The sequence below is a fragment of the Cloeon dipterum genome, chromosome 4 (assembly GCF_949628265.1).
Source record: "Cloeon dipterum chromosome 4, ieCloDipt1.1, whole genome shotgun sequence".
Taxonomy (NCBI): Eukaryota; Metazoa; Arthropoda; class Insecta; order Ephemeroptera; family Baetidae; genus Cloeon; species Cloeon dipterum.
Genome location: NC_088789.1, coordinates 28,154,141 through 28,169,153, shown reverse-complemented (window position 1 = coordinate 28,169,153; position 15,013 = coordinate 28,154,141). Strand labels below are relative to the sequence as shown.

Here is a 15,013-nt window from a genome sequence, read left to right as displayed (position 1 = left end):
ACTGAAAGCTGGTCAAAACTAAATCCCTGCGCTGCAAGCATTGTTTTTGCGAAAGGAGAGAGAGGAAATATCCCTGAGCTTTCAATCTTGATTGTAATTGGGAGTTTCCAGGAGATTTTGATGTTGTTTTATAAGCCTAGAAATTTTTAGGATGGAGAAATCCATCGGGGGACGCGCAAACATGGCGTCTGGTAGAATACGGCGGGAAAATCATGAAAATAGCTTCAGCAGAATGAATTTTTGTGTTGTTATTTCTTTACTAACAGCTGATTAGCCCGGTAATTGGCGAATCAACCTTTAGATGGCACATCAGGCTAACGGAAATGTAACAAAATACTCGGGATTGAAATTATCAGGTCGGCACGCCCCTTTTTCGACGCTTCTGATTGGCTGCTGGACTGTCTCCTGATTGACCTCCGTGTTATTTCGACGCCATATTGACTTCTGACCGGCGGGAACCAACACAGATCGCAACCTGGCACCCGGTGGAGAAACCAACATTTTCCAGATATTTTAAAAATTGGAATTTCTGTTTTAAGTGAATAGGAAAAAAAATAAAAATCACACGGTTTGATTGTATTGAAAAGCAACAGGTTAAAATACTAACCCTGGCGTCAGGGTGTTCCAGCATACATAAAAATATACATTTAAATAATTACAGCCTTGAAATCCCATAATAATTGATTAAATTTCGTAAATTTCTACTACTCGCTCCTCCATTTAAAGCGAAGATTCGGATCAAGATGCAATTAATCTTCTGTCCGCAAGTTTCAAGCAGTGTGTGTGTCCCTGAGTTTTATTGGCAGGCGCGCGATTTGTGGTCGTATTTATTTCTTCTTTTCTCCACATAATCGAACAGTCCCAGTTTGTATAAATGGGTGACCTCTCTGCTACCTTTCGATATTGCATCACGCGGATCTAGTTTTCCAGTTTTCAACTAAAATAGGCTGCTTGAAAGCGTGTTTTTGTGTCGTTTATCTGGGCGTGCTGTGCGGCGGCAGAGGCTTTTCATTTCCCGCCGTGAAAGATGATGCGCCGCGATAAAATAAGCAGCAGCCTAGGCGCTTTGTTCACGTCTGCGTGTCAAAGGTCGGCACCGCCGAGCTTTGCTTGCTTTTGAACGAAAGGAGAGTGCGGAGGCGTTGCCTGAAATTAATTATGTGCGCTTGTCTAATTAGAGCCGTTAAGAGAGTGAACACACGCTGCTTCCTCGTCATAACTATGGGGAGAAATGTAGGAAATTACGCGATTTATCGATTAAAGAATGTAATGAAACTGGAGCAGCTATTAGAAATATCTCATAATAATTAATTGCTGGTTTGTGATGAATCATGAATTCATCATTTCATTATTTTAAAAGTCGTTTGTTATATTTTTCTGTGAAACGAGGTTGAAATTTTTGAGAAAATCATGATTTATTACGCATGAGGGAAAATTTAGCTCTCAAATTCGCACAGCGTTGGACAGAGCAATCAAAATCAAGCAAAAAACACTGACAAACCGTTAAATTTTTAGATAAATTTGGCAAATCCTGGAATTTAACCATTATACTTAGCTCGATCTGCACTTTTTATAATCTATTTTCAGGCTGATCTCCAGTTTTTGCAAAAATAAGCTGTCTCAACTTTTTTCCTCGACTTAGGGCGTACGTGCGATCCACACAAAAGGATGAATTGTGTCTCTGCTCACAAAGCTTTGGCGTGGTCGCTTCCAGGAAGAAGCAAGAAAATGAGCTATTCTGGTACGAAATCAGCGAATCAAAGGACGGCACAGGGGTCATAGCTATGACAACGGAATAACACTGTAAGTCTGCTAGATCCACTTTCCTCAAGAGAGATTCGAGGCTTTTGTAAACCTCTTTGCCTCCTAAACAGAGACCAAAAACCAACAAAATATAAAATTCATCCAATTTTTTATCTCAAATTCAAATTGCTTAAAAATAAGTTAATTTCATAGTTTATTACGAATTTTAAAATAATTGTAATTTTGTACGAAATATTTCTGCAGTTTCAGGCAACCCATATTTTCCCCTAAAGCACGCATCGCTTAATAAATCATTTAAATTACCTCAAAATAATGATGGCTGGATTTAATTTTTGGCAGTGCCAGGGCCGAAAATGATTAGAAAGCCAAATCTCACTCGGTCGACGTGCCAAAAATCGGAAGACGTGGGGGTAAGCAACCCCCTTAACCCTTTAGATGGTCAGGGTAGGTTTATAAGAGTCAAACGGTGGATAGTTGTCGCAAATCTGATGGTCAGAACCCGAGATTTGGAGTTTACAAACTTTTCAAAACACGAAAATGTAAAAAATCGAGTGTTTTTAAAGTGGAAATTCCCGAAAGTAGAAATGAGCACCACTTGTCATGTCGTGGGGCAACTTTCCATCGCACATTAAAATCCCAAAATACTGAGCTCATTTCAAAATTTAATTTAAAAAGCAAAATATAGAGAAGTGTGCTATGAACTTGATTGTGGATATTAAATTGAATGTCAGTTTGATCGAGCTCAGCGTCAGCAAGAGGAATCCAAAAACAAAATATTATTTTTTAAATTACACCACGGAGAGATGAGATACCGAGAGGTTTCAAAGTGTTTCAAAACTGTCTCTTGAAGCGCGTAAAATTGAACATATTATTATTTTAAATATATTTATGACGCAATATCTGCTAGCAAATTTCATTTCTTGAGTTTGCTTAACCTTCATGCCGATTTTTTCCTCTAAATTTTGGCCCTGATTTCATTATTTCCCATTGTAGCGATTTAAAAATGTATAAAAAAAACTCGTTCGATCTTCAAACCAACCTGAATTTTAATCATCTTGTAAAACGACGCTATACATCATCTTCCGACACACCGATTTTCGTAATTCGCGCAGAGCCCTGGAGGCAACGAACGATCGCCTTGTTCCACGAGGAGCGGTGTCTGAGCATATTATGGTCTGCAACTCTCACGCAGCCGTATTTCATGTATTATACTTGTAAATCGAAGAGAGTACACATTTTTTGCAGTGACCTCACGTGTGTACATATGGGCAGATGAGGATTAACAAGTTGAGAGTGAATGGACGCAATCAGAGCCGCATTGAATGCATTCGCGCGGCGGCGGCATCATCGCTCGAATCGTCTCGTTAAAGCAGCCCGTCGTGCGTGAACGCGCGCCGCGCGCGCTGCCGCAGAATTTCGAGTGCGCGCGTGAATAATTATTCAAGCCGTTGAGAGCACACACAATGGATGGCTCCAAGAGTTAAACCTATTGGGAAATATAACACACACACACGAGGCCGTCCTTTTGATGTGAGCTCACAGCTGCAAAAGCAGATCAGATAGTAACAAGCAAGCAATTAATTTTATCGACAAAAAAATACGGTTTTATTCGTTAAATGCCGCATTTTTAGATGTTGTTTTTGGGGCCGATTTATTTTTTGGAGATTTAATACGGTCTGCAATGTTTTAATTATTTACCATCTTAATTTTGGGTTCAATATAACCACATTTGCTGCAGCGGGGAACAAGATTTGTGTGATGCGCAGATATGGCGTCCGGTGGAGTATGGCGCGAAAAATGGTCACGTGAAAATACGCGAAAAGAAGCAAGTTTTGGTCAATATTGTGACATAATTGGCATTACTTGTACTAATTGTGTCTTTTGGATCATAAAGACAAACTCTTGACACTCGTACGGGAATCCAAAGAGAGCAAGAGAATCATTTTTTAATATAAATTGTTTGGGAATTTTTTCAAGTTGAGTAATTATATGTTCTAATTAATTATATAATTAATTTTTGAAAATCTAAGAAACGGCCATTTTAATCGGTTTCTAAGTGTCTAGAAATTTTCAGGATGGTGACGGTGAAGCTTTTAGTTTTTGAAATACAAAATCAAAAGAAAAAATGGTATTTTTGAGTTCAGGTAAACTTTTAGAAGGTCAAAATCAATCTACCAATTGATTTTTACCCTCAGAACATGCTGGGGGTGACTGTTGAGGTCTTAAAAGTCAATCAGATCAGGTAAGAAATCGAACCCTGGCGTCCGGGTAGCTCTCGAACGTTCTATATAAATATAATTCATTTGGCAAGTGTGTGGCCAATTTACAAACACCTGATCTGTATTGGTTTGATCTGCAAGATCTGCACACCGTAAAATGGCCAAATCGAGAGCATTTCCCCCCTTTGGAAGCATTCAGGGTGCCAAGGAACGAGGTTATGGGCACCTCTGGCTACTTTCTGAGCGACCAAAGATCTGCAATTCGTTACTAGAGAAAAAATATCATTTGTGAATCTAAGTAAATCAATTTTTCTCTGCAAAAAATAAACGATTTTAAGCAAATTAAGGTTTTAATGATGATTTTAAATTAAATTTGCATATTTCAACTATTGTGAACTTGTATAATATATTGCCTCTACGAATCCGGGATCAAAACAAAAGAACAATTGCAATACACAATAATTGTAAGTTGGAAAAATAAAAATGGTCAAATTGGCAATGCACTTAAGTGTAGTAAAACTTGTTTTCTTAAATTTGGTAAACCTCTAAACATAATGCGTACAGTAAAAATTGAAATTCTTAATAAATCGGTCAAATTATCCAATAAAAATCAGATTAGTAACGTATTAGACCTATTCTAGGTCTTAAATTGATTTAAATTGATATTTCATACATGTTCAATATACGTCCCACCGCAGCTCATTCATGGAAACTGAAGGTAATCGAGAGAAAAATCGGTGAGTCTCAGTAAACGTTTCAGTTGAGTTACGTATTTTGCCATCTGGATGTCAGCCTGCTCATCATCCACTTTTGGTTGTTCGGAAGAAATTATCTGTTCGATGATCTGTGCGTTGCTGGGAGTCAATTCAAACAACTGTGAATCAAAAAGCACTGAATTAATATAGTCTATTTTCCCGTAAATTACCTCTGAAATGTCCTGAACGTTATTTGGAAGCTTGGGAAAGAGGGTCAAAATCTCTGACAGCTCTTTTGATTTGAAGGAATGGGGGCCAGAGCTTCGCAGTAGAAAGTCATAAACTACCATCGCCGTCCAGAACACCGTCTCATTTTCAGCATCGACGGCGTATTTTCTTCTTAAGTACCTTACCAGAACCTTCGCTGAAATTTTAAAAAATCTGTTAATTCATACAAGGTAATTTTCTCTAGCAAAACATAATATTTTATAATCGTCTGCAAAAATTGAAATTTTGTAATGCATGTTTGGCCATTTAATGAATAAAATTTTAATAACCACTTACGGAGGTTATCGCCCATCGACTGCTCGACTTCATTTTTCAATGATTGTAACAACGCATTCGTTTCAACGGCACTGGCGACGAGATCGGTCACGAGAATCATTCCCTCGGTTTGTAGCACCTCTCGCAGCCTCTTTTTCAGCCTTTTAATCTCCAAAATCATCTCTTCGGATGTGAGGGTTGCCATCTCAAGCGTTTTCCTGGTAAATCAAAAACATACCCTACGTCAAAATTGCATAGCTGCTACTGTGGCCTGTTGCCAATTGATATAATTTTTTTTTCAGATTTCATGTTTTGTTCGTAACATCGTAACCTAATATATAGCCGTTTTTGCTAACCACAAAAAATTATAAATAAGCATTTTTAGCATTCACCAGATGAAAAAAGTCATTCGCGTTTGATAGATCGCTATGAGAGGAATCAAAATCGGAGCGTAAAAAATTGACACTTGATTCGGTCAACAATGCTAAAATGTTCATAATTGTTCATGTTAAAGTGGAATGATACAGGACAACAATTGAAAATTATTTGAACTGTTGGATGCCATAAACAATTGATCGATTAACAATTTTTCATCAATTTGCAATAATATAAAAAAGGACCTTCCTACAGAAAAAAATTAAAAATTTGCCAATTTTCTCCAAAATGTACAGAGCTTGAACATATTTTCTTGGCATATTCCGATTCCTCTCGTCGAGATCTGTCCAACGATGTTTGCCACTTATTGGGGAAACTCTTGGTTTTCAAATTAAATTGGATTTCAAGTAAGGAGACAGCCATTACCATTTGAAAATCACGCTAACTTTCCAGCCAATTTTCTAAAAAAATTACAGTGCTTCTAAGGTCAATTTAGGCTTTAACTGAATCCTAAGGGACGAGTTTATGCATTGGCAACAAGCATTTTCCAGGCTTTTGCAGTATCATTCCTCTTTATGCTCCACTTAAATATAGTTTGCATAATTTTTCATTCAAATTTTAACCCTAAAATCTAAAGAAATAATCTATTCATGAAAACTTGTTAAAAACGGGCTAAATATTTTGACAGAAAAAAAATTATGAGACACTCTTTTAAATTGGAGGGGAAACGAAATCAACGTTTGCTTGTTGCTCATCTGCCAAGTGAATAACAATTCAGTTGTAGGATGGGTGGTCAATCTTTTGTCACTTGCACCTGCTCTAGGAGAGGGTGCGTGCATTCCAACAATTATTTCCGCTCAGCAACGCGCTCAAACGTAAACAGTTCAACAAAAGACTCGCGCAGCATTGTTATTTCGGCCATACCACCGACCCTCTTTGAACAGCTTTTTCCCCCAGGATGTGAAACTCACAAGGTGGATCGGAAAAATGTTCCAGAGCAAACATGATAAAACGATGAGCACAACAACATATGCTACTTCATTAAATTATATCTTTTGGTGGAGAGTTCGAGCAAAAAAATTTTACTGTGAAAAATGGGGAAAATGTGGCTATCGTGATAATTAATTACTATATGGAGAATAATTCAACACCTATTAAGTGTTTTTTTTTCTAAATTAAAATCGATGAATTATCTTGGCACACAGCACACAGTTGAAATCAAAGAACGACGTGCGTGTTGTGGATAAAACTTAAATCTTACCTGACTTGAAAAAACTTCAAATGGGACTCAAAATTCCTTCCGAAAATGCAACAGTTTGATGACGATGCCGAGCTATAGAAGACTTCTCTGAATTTCAGCTACTGAAACGTTTGTCGTGTGCAACAGATGAAAGCCTCCCTGATTCTGTGAGGTGTCCGTTGAGGGGTGGAAGTTTTTCGTCTGGCTTGGCTATTGCAGCGACCTTTAACACTCTGGCGAGCGCGAGGGAAAATATGAGAAACATCTCTCATTCCCTGATGTGTAACGTAACAAAGCCAAATATTTAAAAAAAAACACACAAATTAATACACAGTTTTAAAATTTTTACTTTTTCGAGGGTTAATTTATATAGCCGAGCAGTTATTCGCGAGATTGGAGGTCAATTGGACGCGATTTTTCAGCGTAGAAATTTTTAGGTGGCAGTTATATTTGCTTAAAGTACTTGTTAATAGAAGGTGAAATTCCAAATTTGAAGCTCGGGAATGGGGGCGTTCCCTATTTTTTCGGTATCTAAAAAATGCCCGAAAAACGAATTGTGTTAATGAATTCTAAACTGCAACTCTTGACTGCATTGAGGTATCACCTTGAAATTTTCACTGCCCATCCTAGTTTTTGATCCTGAACAACTTTTACATTTACAAAAAATTCGCAGGTCGAAGGTCAAGGTCACCTTTTGCGACCTTTTTTTGAAAATTCAAAATTAAGGGATGATAGCCCCCTACGATTTTTTTGGGGTTCAGGGCTGAAATGTAGCCCGTGAAATTCTGCACAAGTACACCAAGTTTCATAGGTGCAATCGCGATAGTTTTGCTGCAATTCGAATTTGAAGTTTGAAAACCTGCTTGAGGCCGCTTGACCGCGCGTGCACTTTGAGTAGCGAGTTCACCTCTTGTTCTTCAAGTTGATTTTTTTCGAATTTCACTTGCATAGAAACACCAATGGGGCCTAGGGTAGACCAAGGAAGGTCAAAATCGACCTTCAGGGTCTGTCCCTGACGTGACCCTGAGATCCGAAATATCGAAAATTTCCAATTTCATCGAACTTGGTGTCTTTTTATAGGTTTTCACCACCGTAGAGCTCAAATATACAGCCAAAACTGCTGAATGACAATCCTGAAACCGGTTCTTGAAATAATTGTGGTAGCAATTAATCCAGACGTGATGTGTGAAATGGGCAAAATTTTGAAATTTTTAATTTATGAAAGATACTTCTTATTTGCACATATGAAGTATAATATGTGCTGATAATAAAGGATCTTATGCTTAATACTATGAAAAAATGTTATTAAATGGAATAACAAATAATTCTACTTTTAAAAACTAAAAAAAATTGTTTCCTTACTTTTTTAAGTAAAAATTTTTAACATTTAATTTATTTGTTATTGCTCTAAATAAATTTGTTAACTTTGTAAAAAAACGATCGGTTTTTTTAAAACTCGATATAAATTTCGTGTGTACAAAACAGAAGAATCTTTTCATAAATTAAAAATTTCAAAATTTTGCCCATTTCACACATCACGTCTGGATTAATTGCTACCACAATTATTTCAAGAACCGGTTTCAGGATTGTCATTCAGCAGTTTTGGCTGTATATTTGAGCTCTACGGTGGTGAAAACCTATAAAAAGACACCAAGTTCGATGAAATTGGAAATTTTCGATATTTCGGATCTCAGGGTCACGTCAGGGATAGACCCTGAAGGTCGATTTTGACCTTCCTTGGTCTACCCTAGGCCCCATTGGTGTTTCTATGCAAGTGAAATGCGAAAAAAATCAACTTGAAGAACAAGAGGTGAACTCGCTACTCAAAGTGCACGCGCGGTCAAGCGGCCTCAAGCAGGTTTTCAAACTTCAAATTCGAATTGCAGCAAAACTATCGCGATTGCACCTATGAAACTTGGTGTACTTGTGCAGAATTTCACGGGCTACATTTCAGCCCTGAACCCCAAAAAAATCGTAGGGGGCTATCATCCCTTAATTTTGAATTTTCAAAAAAAGGTCGCAAAAGGTGACCTTGACCTTCGACCTGCGATTTTTTTGTAAATGTAAAAGTTGTTCAGGATCAAAAACTAGGTTGGGCAGTGAAAATTTCAAGGTGATACCTCAATGCAGTCAAGAGTTGCAGTTTAGAATTCATTAACACAATTCATTTTTCGGGCATTTTTTAGATACCGAAAAAATAGGGAACGCCCCCATTCCCGAGCTTCAAATTTGGAATTTCACCTTCCATTAACAAGTACTTTAAGCAAATATAACTGCCACCTAAAAATTTCTACGCTGAAAAATCGCGTCCAATTGACCTCCAATCTCGCGAATAACTGCTCAGCCACTTAGGGGTGGAGGGTAAGCACCCCTAAACCCTTCAGCTGGTTAGGGGAGGTGGAGACGAGTCCAACGGTGGGTTTGATATTTGCAATTTTCTTGGTTACTACCCGAGATTTCGAGTGTTCAAAATTCGAAAATAATTTAAATTATCCAAAATTAATTATGTCTTGTGGGCCCCGGTGATTTTTTCAATACCAGTCTGGCCCTAACTGCATGATTTGTTTTCATTTTGGTGTCTATAATTAAATCAGACGCTCGACCATTTCAAAATCCCAAGCCATTTAATTTATGAGCCTTATTAATTACAAGATGATCACTTTACTCAGGGCAATTAGCCTGCAATGCAATTTTATTGGCCGAGCTCATTAGCCGACCGTTTAAGCGCAGGGGTCACTTACATGTTTGACGACTGCGAGCTGTAAAGAGGCTACATAATTTCACACGCCGTGCTAATCGCGTAATCGCACGGGATTGCAATCAAAACTCGTTAAACATGGTTCGAGGACGGACAATTTTATTTACCAGTCATAGACAGTTTCATATAAAAACACCTCATCTTTAAAAATGTGTCAATAATTAATTAGAGAAATCAGCGGCGTAAAATGAATGTGCGTTCCGCGTAACAGCAAAAACTTTGAGATCTTTCCAATGGCGTATGCGATTATCGTTCTTTTTGGGGGAATTCTTGTTGTGAAATAAAATAAGATTTCAAACAGGCAGCATTCTAACTTTTTGCAGTCAACGTTTCTCAAAAATTTAGAAGAAAATTCTTTTGTGGATGGGCATTGACAACAAAGAATTTTCCGGGGTTTTGCAGTGTCAATGCACGCGGTTTTGGCGGGCTTTATAAGCAGACCTGATCATGCGCAGTGCTAACGCGATGTTGAATCAGCGTCCCCCACCACCCACCATATGATTGACGTAAACAAAACGTTTCTGTTATTATTTATATGTTTCTCCAGCTTGAATTTCACTTGATTTTGCTTCAAAGACGAATTCTTGCATGGTATAGCCGCCGAATTTTTGGACAGAAATCAAGATTTCAGTTGCAAGATGGAGAGCCGCGGCGGGAGGCACAAGTTCAAACGCAAAAAATTGGAAAACAAAATCAGACAGAGTGCCGATCCGCTGCCAGACACATCCAATTTTGACGAGAGTTTCAAATACTACAAGCAGAGGAATCCGCCGCCAGATTTGAACTCCGTCATTAATCCTTCGCACCGGGAATTGTGGCAGATCTTTGGGGTTAGTGTAATTGAATTAAAAAAATCCAAAATCTAATCTCTTTCCTCAACAGATCAGACAAGTGGCCGCGCGTCACGACACGATGCGGGACAACGACTTTGAAGTCGCCCAAGCACTCGGGCTCATTGACGTCAGGGCTTGGACAATCCTGGAATTCAACAGCCATCCTGGTAGAGAGGGTTTTGTTACGTATATTCTTAGATTTAAATAAATTGTAAACTTTTGCAGGCTTAATTTACATCCTGAACCCATTCACTAGTCAAGGCCAGCGAAACTGGATTCTTCGAAGTCTGAAAGACTACACTCGACGGCCGCCTTACAAATTAAATCTGGACGCACACGCAGAATGGCAGGTGGGAAATGGCCAGCCAGATTGGTGGGAATTGTCAAACAGGTACTTTTTTCTAAACAAATTTAAAAGCAAATCGATTTAAAGATCTCAAAACAGGGGTGAAGAAAGAAGCAGCATTTTGAAGAAAAAACTGCGCTGGTCGACATTAGGTTACCACCACGACTGGGATACAAAGGTTGGGATTTAATTATATTTGTTTAAAAATTAAGACTAAAGAATGTTTTTATTTTTAATTTAAGGTTTACTCCGATGAAAACAAATCTCCATTTCCTGAGGAACTGGCTGAAATGTCAAGAATAGTTGCTGAAGTGATCGGGTCCAAAAACTATGTCGCCGAAGCGGCAATAGTAAATTTTTACCACTTCGACTCCACTCTAGCGGGCCACACAGACCACTCGGAAGAAAATTTCGATGCGCCGTTAATTTCTTTCAGTTTTGGACAAAACGCTGTTTTCCTCCTCGGAGGCGTCACCAAAAGCGACCACCCGTTGGCGTTGCTCATTCAGAGCGGAGATATTGTCATCATGTCTGGACCTTGCAGACTCAGTTACCACGGAGTCCCTCGAATCGAGCCCATCGTCGACGACCTTCCCAGGTGGAGAGGGAATGAAGCAGAAGACGAAACAGAAGACTGGAATAACTGCTGTGATTATTTGCAGTCATCCAGAATTAACTTAAACGTGCGCCAAGTCAAGAAAGTCAATACAAATTGAGAATGTAACGATTTTTACCAAAACTATGTCACTAATTTATTATTAAAATTTTATCCGTATACCAAAAAATTATATTCATTCTGTTGCAATTGTCCTTTTAATTACAAAAATTGAAAGAATTTCGCTAAACAAGGATTTTCCCAACGCGTAAGTACATGGTGACTTGAAACTAGCAAATGAAAATGTGGGAAAGCGGTGAGTTTTCTTTTTTAATTTCCCGGTGAACCACGCCCACATTCCAACATTTTGCGCGAGTAATGCCCTCTTTCAGTGGTCGGCTGGTCGCTATAGTCACAAAAAATTCGGTGGACAGGTTCCCGATTTTTTTATCAAGTAATTTTTCCAACGGTCAACTTGTGGAAATTGATCTCATGGATTTTAATAAATCGTTTTAAGAGGAAAATAAACAAGTGACGAAATAAATAACATACATACTAAATTTATAATATATGGTGCCACTGTTTAATTGAAATATTTGGGCTAATTCCTTAATTCATGCGATTTATTATATTTTTATTTTCATTTCTGGTATAATTCTTTGGTGTAAAAAGATAATTTCATTAGAATTTTAATTGACTCTGAAAACCAAAATAGGCTTAGCCAATTGCAATTGAGATTTTAAGTTCTGAAAAATTGTTCTGGACACCGGTATTGCCAAACTGAATTTTGGCGAATTTTTAGGCTCCACAAATATAATTCTTTTAATCACCAAAGAACGCACAAAAGCAGAAATGAATGAATTAAAGAAAAAAATCATGATGAATTTTCATTCATTCTTCATTTTTAAATTAAATTTTAAAAAAAAATCCATTGCGAAATGCGAAATTCTCAGTTCATAAAAGGAAATTCTTGGATGGAGATGTTCGAATATTTCTGATTTATCCCGCATGTTGGCAGCACTGCACTGTTTTTCTTTTTCTCCGTTCTCCGTCGTCTCTCCATCATGGCTGGCAAACACAAAAAATACGAGTAAGATTAGCCTTGAAAATAAGATAAAAATTCACGATGAACCTTTTTCGGTCTCTTTTGAACACGCTTACCGACCCTTTCTTTTTCTTCCAGTGATCTCGAGGTGGTACGTGAAATATACGACTCGGAGAACTCACACGAATTTTTCGAGCAACAACTCGACAGCCTGCTGGAAGCTGGCGTGCAGTACATTGTCATCGAGCCTAAAAGGCTGGGCGACGAGACTGCCAGGTGGCTGTGGGTCGGCAATTTGCTGCACAAACTGTCCGTCAACGTGGGCCTTGGCTCAATCATAGCAGGCAATTGACACTGTCCCTGTTAAGAGCGAGGAAAATATTAAATTCATTTTCTTCGCAGGTGTTCTGTGGCCTGACAGGCCCGTGGTGTGTGTGCCTCTGGCGGCTGCGGCCCTGGTGACCACCAGTCTGTACACAATTTCGTGGCACTTCGACCCCTGCTGCCAGTACCAAGTGGAGAAGGACAAAAACACGCTATTCGACATCAACCAGAGGTACCCGATCTACGAGTGGAGCAAACACAACCTACTCGGCCCCGTCAAAGTTTTAGTTCGAAGAGAAACACACCAGAGACAACGACACATTGTCCACTGGACGGTGTGTTTCGCCGCCATTGCTTTCTCCAGTTTTAGACTGTACAGGGCACTCAACGGGTGCTGCTAATAGGGCCTACGCTTATACATATTTTAGGTTTCCAAAACGAGCTGCTGATGTATCTAATTGCAAAATTTGGGCAGCGACGCTATTTTTATTAATTAATTTGTTCCATTTTAGGACGGTCTACTCGAATTTCTGTACATAGTGCAAAAACCGTTGCTCTAGACTTAAGACTTGATTGTGTTGAGGCATTATTTTTATGAAGAAAAACGAGTTAATAAAACTATTAAATATTAACTCACGATATTCGGCTTTATTACAAAAATTTGTACAAGTTTCCTCTTGAACTTAATTATATTTATTTTACATTCAATAATAACTTACTTTCATATATAAATTTTTGGCTTTATTACAAAATTGGTTCTGGGTTTCCTTCATTTTTTTTAAGATGTCTAATCAGATATTTTTTGTTTCTATTCCAACCCTAAAAATTAAGCAGCTTGCAGCCTATCTAATTTTGTGAGTGGAATAGGAGTTTCAACGTAATTTTTACAAGGTTTTCCATCAGGCTACAATAATAAGTTTCACTTTGGAAGGGTTGTGGGGATGGTCAAGCACCAATCCAACTGCTCGAAGCAGTGAGATGACTTTCCTGTTTTCATCAGTCACTTGGATGTACGGGTCTCCACTTTCTTTCAGCACTTTATTGCACAGTTCCTACAATCCAGAATAAAAAAATTAAATTTATACAATTTAAAAATAGGAATAACCTACAGAAACCACTTCACTAGCTAGATCTTCATCTTGGCCAAACACATGCTGAATCACACCCATCTAAAATAATAATTACAATTTACAACAAGGTTAATTTAATTATATATTTAATCTGACCAGGGACTCCTGCAACTCGGTGTCTTTCTCTTTGATTTTCCCGAGAAGTGCTCTCTCCTCTTCCGGAGTGACTTCTTTCAGCCTGCCCATCTCGCCGATGTCCTCTCCACTCTGCAGGCGGATCTCCATGGCAGCGATTGCCTTCGCAAGCCTACAAAAAAATTAAATTAGAATGCGAACATTGAGAAATAAAATATTTTACATGGCACAGGACTGATCAAGCTCCGTCTCCTCTTCCTCACACTTCTTCAAAAACTGCGTCTGCTCCGTCACCAGCTGTTTCAGATAATTTTGAGCTTGCGTCGCCACGTTTGCCAGTCCTAATCCAGAGTAATCTGTTTAAAAATCAAAATTATTGCTTTATTATTAATAAAAAAGGTCTTTATTTGCCAGAGAGGATGGGCTCCTCTTCATTCTGCTCATTAACAGCAACTCCATTCACTAACTCGCTGGCTAGGCGGAGGATTTCAGTCTTGATAGAATTCGTTTCGTTATCTTCAAAGTCCGCCTTGTACGGTTCTTCGAAGACCTGTCCAGGAATCTGGCTCAGCTTCTCTTCAATGTCAGCTAGATTTCCCATCAGCACTCGATCAATTTTTTTGGCAGCCTCTTTCATCTCCACTTTTCTCAATTCTTTACTCATTTTGCTGAAAAACAAAACCAAAAAATCAGAATCACCGTTAATTTTGGATATTTCGTATCTTGAATTGTTCAGAGAATCTTTAAAACATACGTTTTTTGCTTTGTTTTTGTTTCCGTAAGGTGAATATTAATTTACAGGTTCCTGGAAGGGTTGAATTGCTTCGAAATTGACTCCGTGTTCGTTGATCACCACACACTAGAGCCAGTACAGCCTACCCAGCAGCTGTCTACTGTCCATTCTTTAATTCTTTTCTGTTTTCTGTCTCTACTTTGTCTTCTTTGACCCGTTCTGGCGCCTTTTCTTTCCCACCGCCCAGAGAACCGCTGTTTTTATTTTCACACGCATGCGCCTTGGGTGCCCTTTAAATCACGTGACCAACATTCGCTTTGATTTTGAACAACTGGCGG

At 38.5% G+C, this 15,013-nt stretch overlaps 3 protein-coding genes across 3 annotated transcripts; 2 read left to right on the top strand and 1 right to left on the bottom strand.

The window, feature by feature from the left end:
• Positions 1–10,115: 10,115 nt before the first annotated feature.
• On the top strand, positions 10,116–11,559 carry AlkB (alpha-ketoglutarate-dependent dioxygenase AlkB). The gene is made up of 5 exons (XM_065490288.1): positions 10,116–10,424; positions 10,477–10,594; positions 10,653–10,818; positions 10,873–10,951; positions 11,016–11,559. Exons 1-5 carry the CDS (start codon positions 10,233–10,235, stop codon positions 11,487–11,489), a joined length of 1,029 nt encoding a protein of 342 aa, XP_065346360.1. The 5' UTR covers positions 10,116–10,232; the 3' UTR covers positions 11,490–11,559.
• Positions 11,560–12,359: 800 nt separating this feature from the next.
• Positions 12,360–13,373, top strand: Pmi (Transmembrane protein Pmi). Its single transcript, XM_065489715.1, has 3 exons — positions 12,360–12,458; positions 12,552–12,757; positions 12,816–13,373. Exons 1-3 carry the CDS (start codon positions 12,433–12,435, stop codon positions 13,136–13,138), a joined length of 555 nt encoding a protein of 184 aa, XP_065345787.1. The 5' UTR covers positions 12,360–12,432; the 3' UTR covers positions 13,139–13,373.
• On the bottom strand, positions 13,366–14,918 carry LOC135943260 (uncharacterized). The gene is made up of 6 exons (XM_065489714.1): positions 14,697–14,918; positions 14,354–14,610; positions 14,166–14,298; positions 13,964–14,114; positions 13,847–13,906; positions 13,366–13,789 (listed from the first exon to the last, which is right to left on the bottom strand). The coding sequence occupies exons 2-6, from the start codon at positions 14,604–14,606 to the stop codon at positions 13,637–13,639; spliced, it is 750 nt and encodes a 249-aa protein (XP_065345786.1). The 5' UTR covers positions 14,607–14,610; positions 14,697–14,918; the 3' UTR covers positions 13,366–13,636.
• Between the last annotated feature and the right edge of the window lie 95 nt (positions 14,919–15,013).